We start from the raw sequence: 12,913 nt of genomic DNA, 5'->3' as shown, positions 1-12,913 counted from the left end.
TTGATGGCAAGTTTAAATTACTTTCTTACAAGTTTTTGCATGCATATTTATAAAAATTCAAATTGTATCTACTCAAGAAATGACCTGGCATTAATCATCAGGTAAACTTTAACAAGCAGAAAAGCACAAAATTAGTCAAAATAACATTGTTATCATACTTGTTATCATACTTCTATAAATGTAACCAAACAAGATATTCAAGTAACACAAGCAGATACATTATATTATTAGTGTGCTAAACTGTAATGTGATGGATGCATATTAAAATAATTTAAAAGTAACTAAGTTTGGAAACGTGACAAAATTTTAGTTATTTACAATTAGATAATTTTGGTAGAAAGCATTCAGAACGTTTTCAATAACTTTGGAAAGGCTAAATATTATTTAAAAAATCAGTAAGCCAATAATTTTTTTGATATACAATTTTAGAAATATCTAAAAAGCAAGCATACAAACAATATTAAGATTGCTAAAATATGACAACTGGCTAACCTGACAACGGCATGCAGCTCAATGTTTTGGCAATGGAAAAAGAAAACCCAAATTATTATTTAATCAAGGTAAATTTAGTTGGCTGATAAGACAGAAAAACGGAATACCAGAGAATATCCTGGAATGACATCATACCTGATGGACGTGTGCTGGATGCCTCTCCATACTGACGCAACTCTAAAAATATATTTTTCATTGCATAAATAAAGCCAGACTTTTAAACTGATAATAAATTAACAAAATATAAACAAACTACTGGCCCATTTTATTACTTCACTCATTTGGTAAAGTAACTACTCCCCTCATTAATTGTCCATAGGGTATAACACCTGAAAATTATAAATGATAAAAGCAAAAAGGCAGAGGTGTTTGAGATGAGGCAGAGAAAAAGGATGGGTATGCAAAGTTTTTAAAAAAAATACTTGGCTACTCCTTACTTCTCAAGAAAGCTGCACCAAATGAATAGTAAGAGCATCCTGTCATCTAACCAGGAATGTTTATCATTCTTATCTGTGGGACAACATATATTTTATAGCCATAAGTTCAGATTTTCTGAGATAGCCTAAATTTCAAATAATTTTTCCCCTACTCCCATCAAATTGTTCTGGAAATGTCATTATTTGTGGAACAGAACGTCTCTCAAATGTAAAACATTTCTAGAGGGAACAATTCTTATTATTTCATTTATTAAAATAATTTTAGAACATTACTCTCATGCTCAAAAACTCAGATTAGCCTGGTTTTACTTTGACTTTTAAAAATCTGTCTGAAAAATCAATTAACCCAACCTTTGATCTAAAGATTTGTAATGACCTTAAAGTCATTAGAAATTTAACCAGATTTAGTATATTTTATTTTATTAAGTATATTGTAAAGTGTTTTACTAATAGTCTATGGATGTTAACAGTTCACTCATTATTAAGAAGTTATTAAACACAACCTGCTAAAATATTTCAATCTCATATTCTTATCACTAAAAGAAAAAACTGACCAATCGACAATCTAAAGTAGACAGAACAGAGAACGGGAAGTACAAATGGCTTTTGAACACAAGAGATGTTCAACATCACTCAGAATAGAAATCTGAATTAAAACTTATATTATAACAACATTTTCTTCCTGCCAGATTAGCAGAAATCCAAACATTTGATAACATTCTAAAGACGGGAACTATGGGCCAATAGGCATTTTCCTAACGGGTTAGTGGAGGATCTGGTTCAATCCCTTGGGAGAACAATTTGACAATAGCTATCAAAATTACAAATGCAAAAATCTTCTCACCTAGTAATCCACCTCTGGGAATGTATTAAACAGCAATGTTGCTCAGACATGCAAAATGACTTATGTACAAGACTATTAACTACTAAATTATTCCTCGTAGCAAAAGATTGGAAGCAACGTAATTGTTTAGTAATAGGGATAATGATAAATCTATGTGATATAATACTATGATAAATCTATGTGATAAATGATAAATCTATGTGATATAATACTATGCAGCTATTAAAAAGGGTGGGGAGGTGGTGATGTGTGTTAAGAGGCAGTCTATGTACCAGTAAGGAAAGATCCTAAAGATACATGGTTAAATGAAAAAAGCAAGTAGTGTACATACTACGTAACCTTTTCATTGAAAAGGAGGTGGAACAGGAATAATAATATAGAATTTTTACTTGCATATGAATAAAGAAACCCTAGAAAGGTAAACTAATAGCATGGTTTCTTATGGGGAGTGAGGACTAGGTTTGTAGTGGATTATGAGAGAGATTTCAATGGAATACCTATTTATATTTCTTGAATTTTGAACCATGGGAATGATTCACCTGTTCAAAAATTAAATTCTCATGGTAATAAAAATAAGATAAAATGACTCACATTTCTGACTAAGATGAACCAATAAAGGACTCTCCAACCTGAAACAACTAAAATGCTGGACAAAATTTGACAAAACATTTTTTAGGACATCAAGCAAAGAAGTCAGTGATCCCTAAAAAAATGGAAACAAACAAGATGAACTATTCAGTTGCCCCTGCTCATTGCACAGCGGAAGTTCCCAGGTTGCAACTCAGGAAAGAAGAATCTCAGTAGAGCCTATGTGGTCTCCAAGTTGAGGAAATGAGAGCTGGGCAACCAGGGAGATCAAGGTGGCTGCAATGTACAGAATATAGTCAGTGAGGAAAGGGCTGCACACTCAAGAACTGCAGAGCACTCCCTCCAGTCTTCAGCAGAGTAGTGATCAGTGCATGGGCATGAAGAAACTATTCAAAGTAAGGTAAAGAACCAGCATGATAAGAAGCAATATCAGCAGGCCATACAGGGTCAGGAATAATTTCTTTTCTCATTAAGGCGAGTGGAAAAATCTCATTAATTCCTGAGGCACTGAACAGTCGGAAGGATTATGCCCCAGAATTAATCCTGCTCTGGTTGTACCTAACAAAGCTTAAAAAGCAAGATCTGAAAGGATTCAAACTGCCCCCACGTAGCTTCAGTAACCTAGAACAAAGTTTAAGAATTTTCTAAGAATACAAAAATACCCAGCATTCAATGAGGTAAAATTCGTGATTTATAATAACCAATCAAAAATAACCAGGCATGCAAATAAGCAGAAAAATGTAATTTAAAATATGGAGAAAAATCAAGAGTGATCCAGAAATGATAAACATGATCAAATTAGTAGAGAAGGACATTAAAATAGTTATTTTAACTTTATCTGAGATGGAAAAAGAACACCAGAAGGGACTAACAGATCAGACACTGAAGAAAACGAGATTAGTAAATTTGAAGATACAGCAACAGAAACTAAGATAAAAAACGGAAGTAACAAGACTGAAATAAATGAGGAGTATCACTGAGGAATGGGACAACTTCAAGGAGCCTAATATATGTGGAAATGATGTCACCAAAGGACAGAAGAAGTGGGAATAGAAAAATAATCTGAAGAGGTTAACAGTCAAAATGCTTCCAAATTTGATGAAAGAAATAGTCTTTTCAACAAATGGGGCTGGAAAATTGGATATCTATGTGCAACCCCCCTTCATCCATATCTTAAACTACACAAAAACTCATACACTAAATGGATTCTGGAGCTAGATGTAAAGCATAAAACTACACAACTTTTAGAAAAAAATATTGAAGAAAATCTTTATGACCTTAGGTTATACAAAAATATTTTACACAGAATAATACAAGCATAATCTGTAAAAGAAAAACACGGAAAAATTGGACTTCATCAAAATTAAGAACTTCTGCTTTGTATTACACTGTTAACAGGATGAAAAGCCTTTTCACTGTGAGAAAATCCTTATAAATCATAATTCCAATAAAGTATTTGTATTCAAAATACATAAAGAACTCTCAAAACTAAATAAAAAATCTCAATAAAAAATGGGTAAGATTTGAAGACAATCACCAAAACAGACATTAAAAAAAAACCACACACACACGAAAAGATCCTCAATATTAAGTAGTTATCAAGGAAATGCAAATTAAAATCATACTGAGTTATCACTACACACCTATATGGGTGTCTAAAATTATAAGGATTGACCATCCCAAATGTTGGTGAAGACGTGCTGTAACTGAAACTCTCATAAAATGCTGAGGGGAATGGACACTGGTACAATCACTTCTGAAGAATAGTTCAGCCACTTCTCTGAAAGTTCAACATATACCTACCCACGACCCAATCCTTCAATTGCTAGGTATTCACCCAGGGACTTACATGTAAATGTCCACAGCATCTTTATTTATAATAGCCCCAAACCGGAAACAACAAAAATGTCCATCAGCCAGTTAATGGATAAACAAACTATGGTATAGCCAAGCAATGGAATACTACTTATCAACACAAAGTAATCAACTACTAATACACATAAAAAGATGGATGAATCCCAAAAGAATTATGCTGAAAGACGACAGACTCAAAAAAAACAAACAGCAAAGATGATTCATGTTGCATGCTTCCATTTATATAAAAACAAGGAAAATGTAAACTAAACTATAGTGACAGAAAGCAGAGCAGTGCTTGCCTGGAATGCGGCGGGGAGGGAGCAGGAGGGAAGGATTATAGATAGATACTAAGAAACTTCTGGAGGTGTTAGATATATATGTTGTCTTGATTATGTTGATGTTTCACAGGTACATATATCTACATTTATCAAATTGTACACTTTAAATATATGCTATTTATATAAGCTTTATCTCAAAGATATTTTTAAAGAGTAAATATAAAAATTTTAGAAGTATTGAAAAAATAAAATATTACACCAGACTCTGCTGGGCCTATCCAAAGGATAATAATTAGTAAGAGAAAAGAAATTAAATGGATGAAATGGCTGTGGAAATAGCTCTACCATGATCCTTATATTAAATCAGAAGATGGCTGGTAATTTGGGAATATGTTATCTGAACATAGTGCAAGTGTTCCTTACACACCCTCAGTCTCAACACATATTTTCAGGTCCATCTGAATTTGCAATTAGAACAAGTGACAAGGTGGTGAATGCAGTGATCATAGTTGCTATGAAGTTCACTATGACAACAGCGGAGATGATTAAGGAAGGATATTATTTTTCTAAAGATTTTCAAAGTATATGAACTCAGCCTATTCAGTTAAATGCAGCTACACACATTTTCAATCAGCATGGAGGCTAGAATATGTTTGGTTAAAAAAGCTTTGAGGGGCAACTCACACTCCTATTTGGTAAATATCCATCTGTGGGCCACAAATTTAAGCTTCTGTCAAAAAATTTACTTAAAAAAATCTATTAAACTAGACTGTTCAGGGGTGCCTGGGTGGCACAGTGGTTAAGCGTCTGCCTTCGGCTCAGGGCGTGATCTCGGCGTTATGGGATCAAGCCCCACATCAGGCTCTTTGGCTACGAGCCTGCTTCTTCCTCTCCCACTCCCCCTGCTTGTGTTCCCTCTCTCGCTGGCTGTCTCTGTCGAATAAATAAATAAAATCTTAAAAACAACAACAACAACAACAACAAAAAACTAGACTGTTCAGTATTATAATAAATTCTCTTAATTTATATCACACTAAGTCACTGGTTCATGAAAAGCCTATTTTTATTTCTTTTAATAATGTGATAAACAGCCATAAACTTGTACCCAAAACAGAGGCTAGAACCTTACATGGTCATTCTGCTCTCATTCTATTCCATTCCATCACCCTGGCTTCCCCCGCTAAGGTAACCCTTACCCTGAATCTTGTGTTAACTCTTTGCTTTCCTTTCGTACAGTTTTACTGTGCAAATATATGCATTCTTTGAAAGTATGCATTTAGTTATTTTAAATGAAAAATTATATCACGCCACAGCATATCATCTTTGGGATTTACATGTTTGTTAAGCTGTTTCCAGCTGTACATACACATGAACAGCCCTAGGAAATTACTGTGTTTTGGTGTATGTGAACACTCAACTCTGATAATGCTAAACACTCCCCCCGTGTGGTTATACCAATTTACACTGCCACCAGCAATGCAGAAGAGATACTATAGAGTCATATGTACAATTTTTGCCAATTGAATGTTATAAAATGGTATCCCACACTGTGATTTTTAATATCTCTTCATTTGTTCAATGATTGTCTTCTTTTACTTGATTTGTGTATGTAAAGTGAAACAGGAACACAACTTCATATGTTATCCCTGTTAATAACCAGTTTCACTTATTGAATAGTCTCTCCTCACTGAAAGATATATCATCTTATCAAAATAGTACATGTGTTACCTCTCTTTCTGAACTCTCTATTCCATTAATCATTCTATCTGCTCTTAGGCCAATACCATGATGGTATCTTAATTCCTACATATTAGTAATGCCCCATTCCTGCTTTTCTGCCTCAAAAGTGTCTTGGCTATTCATCCTATCGAATACCATGAAAAATCTTATTGGAATTTCATTGAATTTAAAAGTCAATTTGGCAGAAAACTGACACCTTCACAATACTGTCTTCTTGTCCATGAACAGGACATATTTATTTAGATCTTCATCGTGTGTGTGTGTGTGTGTAGGGGCCTTGAATATTTTTGTTAGATTTCTAGACATAAATGTGACATTGTCTGACTCTACTGTAAATGACGTTTGTCTTAGTTACATATCTTGATGGTTGTTGGTGACATACAGAAATGCAACTGAGTTTTGTATATTAACTTTATTTTCAAGTATCTTGCTAAACTCATTTCTATTATAGTCTTGGGGGTGTTCTATGCAAAAAAAATACTATTTGAAAATATTAAGTTTTATTTTCTCCTTTCTGAACTTTTTGCTTCTATAATTTGCCTTTTTGTGCTTATGAAACTTTCAATAAAATATTAAATTTAAGTGGTGTTAGTGAACATCCTTCTCTAGTTCTTACCTTTTTTTTTTAACTAGGCAAAGACTTTATTAATCCTTCTTTTAAACTTTATATTGTGGCTTCTTTGGCTTAACTAACTACAAAAAACTAAGTGTGTATAGGCAATAATTAAAAACCAGCAGTGTTCAAGGGCTTCAGGATTTAAAATATTATAGGTTTCTATATTTCATCATTCTATATATTAGCCCTAAACAAAACTTTTTAAGCAGTCAAAATTACTGAAGTTTTATTATTTTTAAAATAAATTTAGTCAACTATTTGGCTAAATATTGGAAGCCTCATCAAAACTCTGAACAAGATCACCCTTCTCCCCAATAGCAAGTGGTGCTTTTCCATCCAGCTTCTGCCAGTGTCCTTAAGCTTCTCAATACCAAGATGGTCTAAGAAGCCAGGTGGCATTTCTGTCAGGGGCTGTCTCTCAGCATGGCTGGTAATGGTAAAAGTGTTTGCTGCCAGAGACAGCTGAGCGTTAGGATTGTTAAAGTAGTAAGTAGATAGCCATTCCCCAGTTTGCAAATACACCTACCTCTTTAATATCAGAGATACTGCTTATTCTTAGTTTAAGGAGAACTGAAAAATTTTATCACTTATTATAACAGATATTTGTTGTATCATCTGTTACTCTAATACCATCTCAAGGCAGTTTTTTTTGTTTTTGTTTTTGTCTTTTGTTTTTAACCAAGACACAATTATGCCTGCAGTTTGGCAAGTTTCTCTTAGTTTATGGTAGGTTCTTTGTTCTTGTTGGAATGGAAATGAGGCTTCCTGGGGTAGTGGAGTTGTGCTCCAGTCTTAGGCAGACCACCTGAGGGTCCAGTTCCTGATATTAAAGAGAATGATTCTAATATTCAACTATTAGAATAATGTTTTTAGTTTGTTTTTTTTAATAAGAGTAAAGAACTTCCCTCCTGTTCTCAATTTACTAATCTTTTTTTAAAAATCATGACTATGTATTTAACTTTATCAAATTCTTTATGAGGTTTTTCTCTTTAAATCTGTTAATGTGCCTGGTTTCACAATGATTTCCAATATGAAACCATCCTAGCACCATGCGATAAATCTAACTTGAACATGTTATCTTTTTTATATATAATTAAATTTCATTTGCTTTTATTTTGTTAAGAATTTTTACTTGCATATGGAACTGTAATTTCTTTTCTTAAAATATTTTTGGTACCTACATCATGGTGGCCTTAAAGATGAGTAAGAGAATTACTATCAGTTTGACCTTAATGAACAAATGGAATTATGAACAGTCTTTGGGAACTAAGTCTTTAAGTAAGTTGAAGAACCTCAGAATTAGCTACAACTTCTAATTTACCTTGGTCTCAAATTTAAAATTATATTCTTAGATCTCATGAAAAGTTTTGATTTTTAATAAGCACCTCAAATTATTCTGATAAAAATGATCTACTGATCATGTTTTGAGAAACACCACCTGGTAGGGAGAGCTCCTGGCTCTCTTCTGCTCTCATAGCAGTCCAGAGGGAGGTTAAGATAGGCACACCAGGACTACATGATGGAACTTCTGGTGAAAGAGCGGAAGAGGCTAACTGCCCTTGCTTCCCCTAAGCGTCTCTTAGGAAGATGACCATAATTTGTCCAGGACAGGCATTGTTTAAGCCTATTGTTCCAACATAATTAGTAACCATTTCCTCATTCACTTTAAAAAATAACCCAATTTTGACATGACAGTTTTGGCTCACCTTTGGAAGGCTTCATGTTATAGTCTCTTTTCTTTTTTATGATAGACAGGCCTGAGAACTGCCTCAGGCTTAGATGACCTCTCCTAACCCATTTAAATCCTTTCTCCCAGTTCTAAAGGCTAAATAAAAGAGTTTGAGAAGGCATGGGATGGGAATAAATTTAAGCCTGACAGGACTAAAGATCCTTGCATCTTATGCTATTCGGACCAGTTCACCAGGTGCAGAATCTAGAAAGGTATTTGAGCCAAAGTGCTAACATGTGACATATTAATATTATAAAAATTTATCTTGCCTGTAAAAGTCCATGATAGCCTTGGTAAACTGGTAAGAATTCTGGTTTAAACTGCAGGGGGTAAAAATCTTCCTAATTATCACAACTAACATATAATTAAAAAAAAAAATAAATCTTAAGTTCTATTTTTCCAATCTATTCAAGTCCAAAAGGAAATGCGCCACCTGAGAAATAAAGGAGTCCTGAGAGGTACTAGTGATGTGAAATGTCTAATTTCAAATATCTTTTCTTTCATGATTCTTTCTTGGTGCTGGGGAACAGGGGACACTATACTGCAGGGCACTACAGGACCTCTTCTTTATAAAACCATTACCTTCAAAGAACAGGAGATGTAGCTAACTTTCCTAACACAAAGAAACAGGCACAAAGACTTAGAATGAGAAGACCAAGAAATTTGTACCAAATGAAAGAACAAGACAAAGCCACAGCTGGGTATCTAAGTGAAACAGATTTAATTAACGTGCTTGGTAAAATATTTTAAGAAATGATCATAAGGATACTCAATGGACTTGAGAAGAGAGTGGAGGACATCAGTGAGACCAATAAGACAGAGATTAGGAATAACATAGTAGAGATAAAGGGCTCAATAAACGAAGTGAAAAACATACTTGATAGAATGAACAGCAGGCTGGAAGAAACAAAGGAATGAATTAATGACCTAAAAGAGTAATGGAAAGTAATTACACTGAACAAAAAAGAGAAAAACGAATTATGCAAAATAAGAATAGACTTAGGGAACTCAGTGACACCATCAAATGTAATAACATTCATATTATAGGAGTCCCAGAAGAAGGAGAGAGAGAAAAGGGGGCAGACATTTATGAGGATAAATAATAGCTGAAAACTTCTCTAATCTGGGGAAGGAAACAGATAACCAGATCTAGGAGGCACAGAGAACCCCCCAAAAAATCAACCAAAGCAGATCCACATGAAGACACACTGTAATTAAAATGGAAAAATATTAAGAGCAACAGGACAAAAGAAGACAGTTACATACAAAGGAAACCCCATGAGGCTATCAGTGAATTTTTCAGCAGAAACTTTCCAAGCCAGAAAGGCATGCCATGATATATTCAAAGTGCTGAATGGGAAAAACCTGCAGTCAAGAATACTTTATCCAGCAAGGCTATCATTCAGAATAGAAGGACAGATAGATTTTTCCAGACAAACAAAAACCAAAGGAGTTCATGACCACTAAACCAACCCTGCAAGAAAAATTAAAGGGAACTCTGAGTGGAAAGACCAGAAATGACAGTATGAAGGTAGAAAACACAAAAGCAGTAAAAATGAATATGCCGGTGAAAAATCAGTCAAGGAACTCACAAAATAAAAGATGCAAATTATGACACCTAAAACGTGGGTAGGAGAAGAGTAAAGAATGGATTCAAATGTAAACAATCATGAATTTAATACAGACTGCTATATGCAGAAGATGTTATATACAAACCTAATGGTAACCACAAATCAAAAACCACTATTGAATATGCAAAGAATAAAGAGAAAGAAATCCAAATATATCATTAAGAAAACCAGCAAATCATGAAAGAGAGAAAAACAGGAAAGGATCAGAGAAAATGTTCAGAAACAACCATAAAACAAGTTATAAAATGGCAACAAATACATATCTATCAATAATTACTTAACATGTAAAGGCCTTAACACTCCAATCAAAAGACATATGGTGACAGAATGGATAAAAAAAACAAGATCCATCTACATGGTGCCTAAAAGAGAATCATTTTAGACATAAAAACATCTGCCAATTGAAACTGAGGGGATAGAGAAACATTTATGCAAATGGATATCAGAAGAAAGTCGGAGTAGCAATACTTATGTTGGACAAAAGACTTAAAAACTATAACAAGAGACAAAGAAGGGCACTATGTAATAATAAAAGAGACAATCCAACAAGAAGATATTACAACTGTAAATATGCACCCAACGTGGGAGCACCCAAATACATAAAACAGTTAATAGCAAACATAAAGGAAGTAATACATTGTATTGGTAATAATATAATAATGGTATGAGACTTTAACACCCCATTTACATCAATGGAAGGATCATCTAAACAGAAAGTCAACGAGAAAACAACAGCTTTGAGTGACACAATGGACCAGATGGATTTAACAGATATATTCAGAAAATTCCATCCTAAAATAGAATACACATTCTATTCAAGTGCACAGGGAATATTTTCCAGAACTGATCACATATTAGACCACAAAACAAGCCTCAACAAATTAAAAAAGATCAAAGTTATACCATGCATCTTTTCTGACCACTCCATTATAAAACCAGAAGTCAGCCACAAGAAAAAACCTGGAAAGACTATAAATACATGGAGGTTAAATAACATGATACTAAACAATGAATAGATCATCAAGGAAATCAAAGAAGAAATTTAAAAATACATGGAAACAAATGAAAATGAAAACATAATGGTACAAAACCTTTGGGACACGGCAAAAGAATTTCTAAGAGGTAAGTTTATAGCAATACAGGCCTGCCTCAAGAAGAAAAATCTCAAATAAACAACCTAACCTTATACCTAAAGGAACCAGAAAAAGAACAACAAACAAAACCTAAAACCAGAAGGAAGAAAGGAAATAATAAGGATTAGAGTAGAAATAAATGATACAAAAACTAAAAAAACTATAGAACAGATCAATGAAACCAGGAGCTGTTTCTTACAAAAAAAAAAAAAATTAGTAAAACTGATAAACCACAAGCCAGACTTCTCAAGAAAAAAAGAGAAAGGACCCAAATAAAATCACAAATAAGAGAGGGGAAATAAAAAAACCCCACAAAAATACTATAAGAAAATATTAAGAAAAATTATATGCTGACAAATTGGACAACTTAGAAGTGGATAAATTCCTAGAAACATATAACCAACCAAAACTGAAGGAGGAAGAAATAGAAAATTTGAACAGACCAATCACTAGCAACAAAACTGAATCAATAATTAAAAAACTCCCAACAAACGAAAGTCCAAGACCAGATGATTTCATAGGCAAATTCTCCCCAACAGTGAAAGAAGAGTTAATATCTATTCTTCTCAAACTATTCCAAAAAAAAGAAGAGGATGGAAAACTTTTTTTTTTTTAAAGATTTTATTTATTTATTTGACAGAGATAGAGACAGCCAGCGAGAAGAGGGAACACAAGTAGGGGGAGTGGGAGAGGAAGAAGCAGGCTCATAGCAGAAGAGCCTGATGTGGGGCTCGATCCCACAATGCCGGGATCACGCCCTGAGCCGAAGGCAGACGCTTAACTGCTGTGCCACCCAGGCGCCCCAAGGAAGGAAAACTTCTAAATTCATTCTATAATGCCAGCATTACTCTGATACCAAATTAAAGACACACACACAAAAAAACAGAACCACAGGCCAAGATCTCTGATGAACATAAATGCAAATATCCTCAACAAAATACTAGCAAACAAAATCCAACAATACATTAATAAAACCATTTCACCACAACCAAGTGGGATTTATTTCTGGGTTGCAAGAGTGGTTCAATATTCACAAATCAGTCAACATGATACACTGCATCAGTAAGAAAGGATAAGAATCATATGATCATTTCAACAGACACTGAGAAAGCATTTGACAAAGTACAACATCTATTCATGCTAAAAAAAAACCCCAATAAAGTAGGTTTGGAAGGAACATACCTCAACATAATAAAGGCCATATATGAAAAACCACAGCTAATATCATCTTCAATGGGGACAAACTGAGAGCCTTTCCCCTAAGGTCAGGAACAAAACAAGGATGTTGACTCTCACCACCTTTATTCAACATAGTACTGGAAGACCTAGCCACAGCAATCAGACAACAAAAAGAAGTAAAAGGCATTAAATTAGCAAGGAAGAAGTCAAACTTTCATTCTCTGCAGATGACATGCTAATATATAAAGAAAACACAAAAGACTCCAATAAAAAACTACGAGAACTGATTGACAAATTCAGTAAATCACAGGATACAAAATCCAATCTACAGAAATCTGTTGCATTTCTACACACCAATAATGAAGTACCAGAAAGAGAAATTAAGGGGC

General features: G+C 34.0%; 1 protein-coding gene across 5 annotated transcripts in view; it reads right to left on the bottom strand.

The window, feature by feature from the left end:
- The window catches only part of MPP6 (membrane palmitoylated protein 6), a 109,479-nt gene that overhangs the window by 25,296 nt on the left and 71,270 nt on the right, over positions 1 to 12,913 (bottom strand). For 4 of the 5 annotated variants that reach the window (XM_034669285.1, XM_034669284.1, XM_034669297.1 and 1 more), the window contains one exon: positions 628 to 669. The exons of the other annotated variant lie outside the window; for it this stretch is intronic. In XM_034669285.1, the coding sequence (XP_034525176.1) occupies positions 628 to 669 (42 nt within the window). The remainder of the gene's footprint in view (positions 1 to 627; positions 670 to 12,913) is intronic. 5 annotated transcript variants of the gene reach the window in all.

This window comes from Ailuropoda melanoleuca, chromosome 1 (genome assembly GCF_002007445.2).
Source record: "Ailuropoda melanoleuca isolate Jingjing chromosome 1, ASM200744v2, whole genome shotgun sequence".
Taxonomy (NCBI): domain Eukaryota; kingdom Metazoa; phylum Chordata; class Mammalia; order Carnivora; family Ursidae; genus Ailuropoda; species Ailuropoda melanoleuca.
Note: the sequence above shows the minus strand (reverse complement) of the source record. Positions and strands in the feature narration are given on the sequence as shown.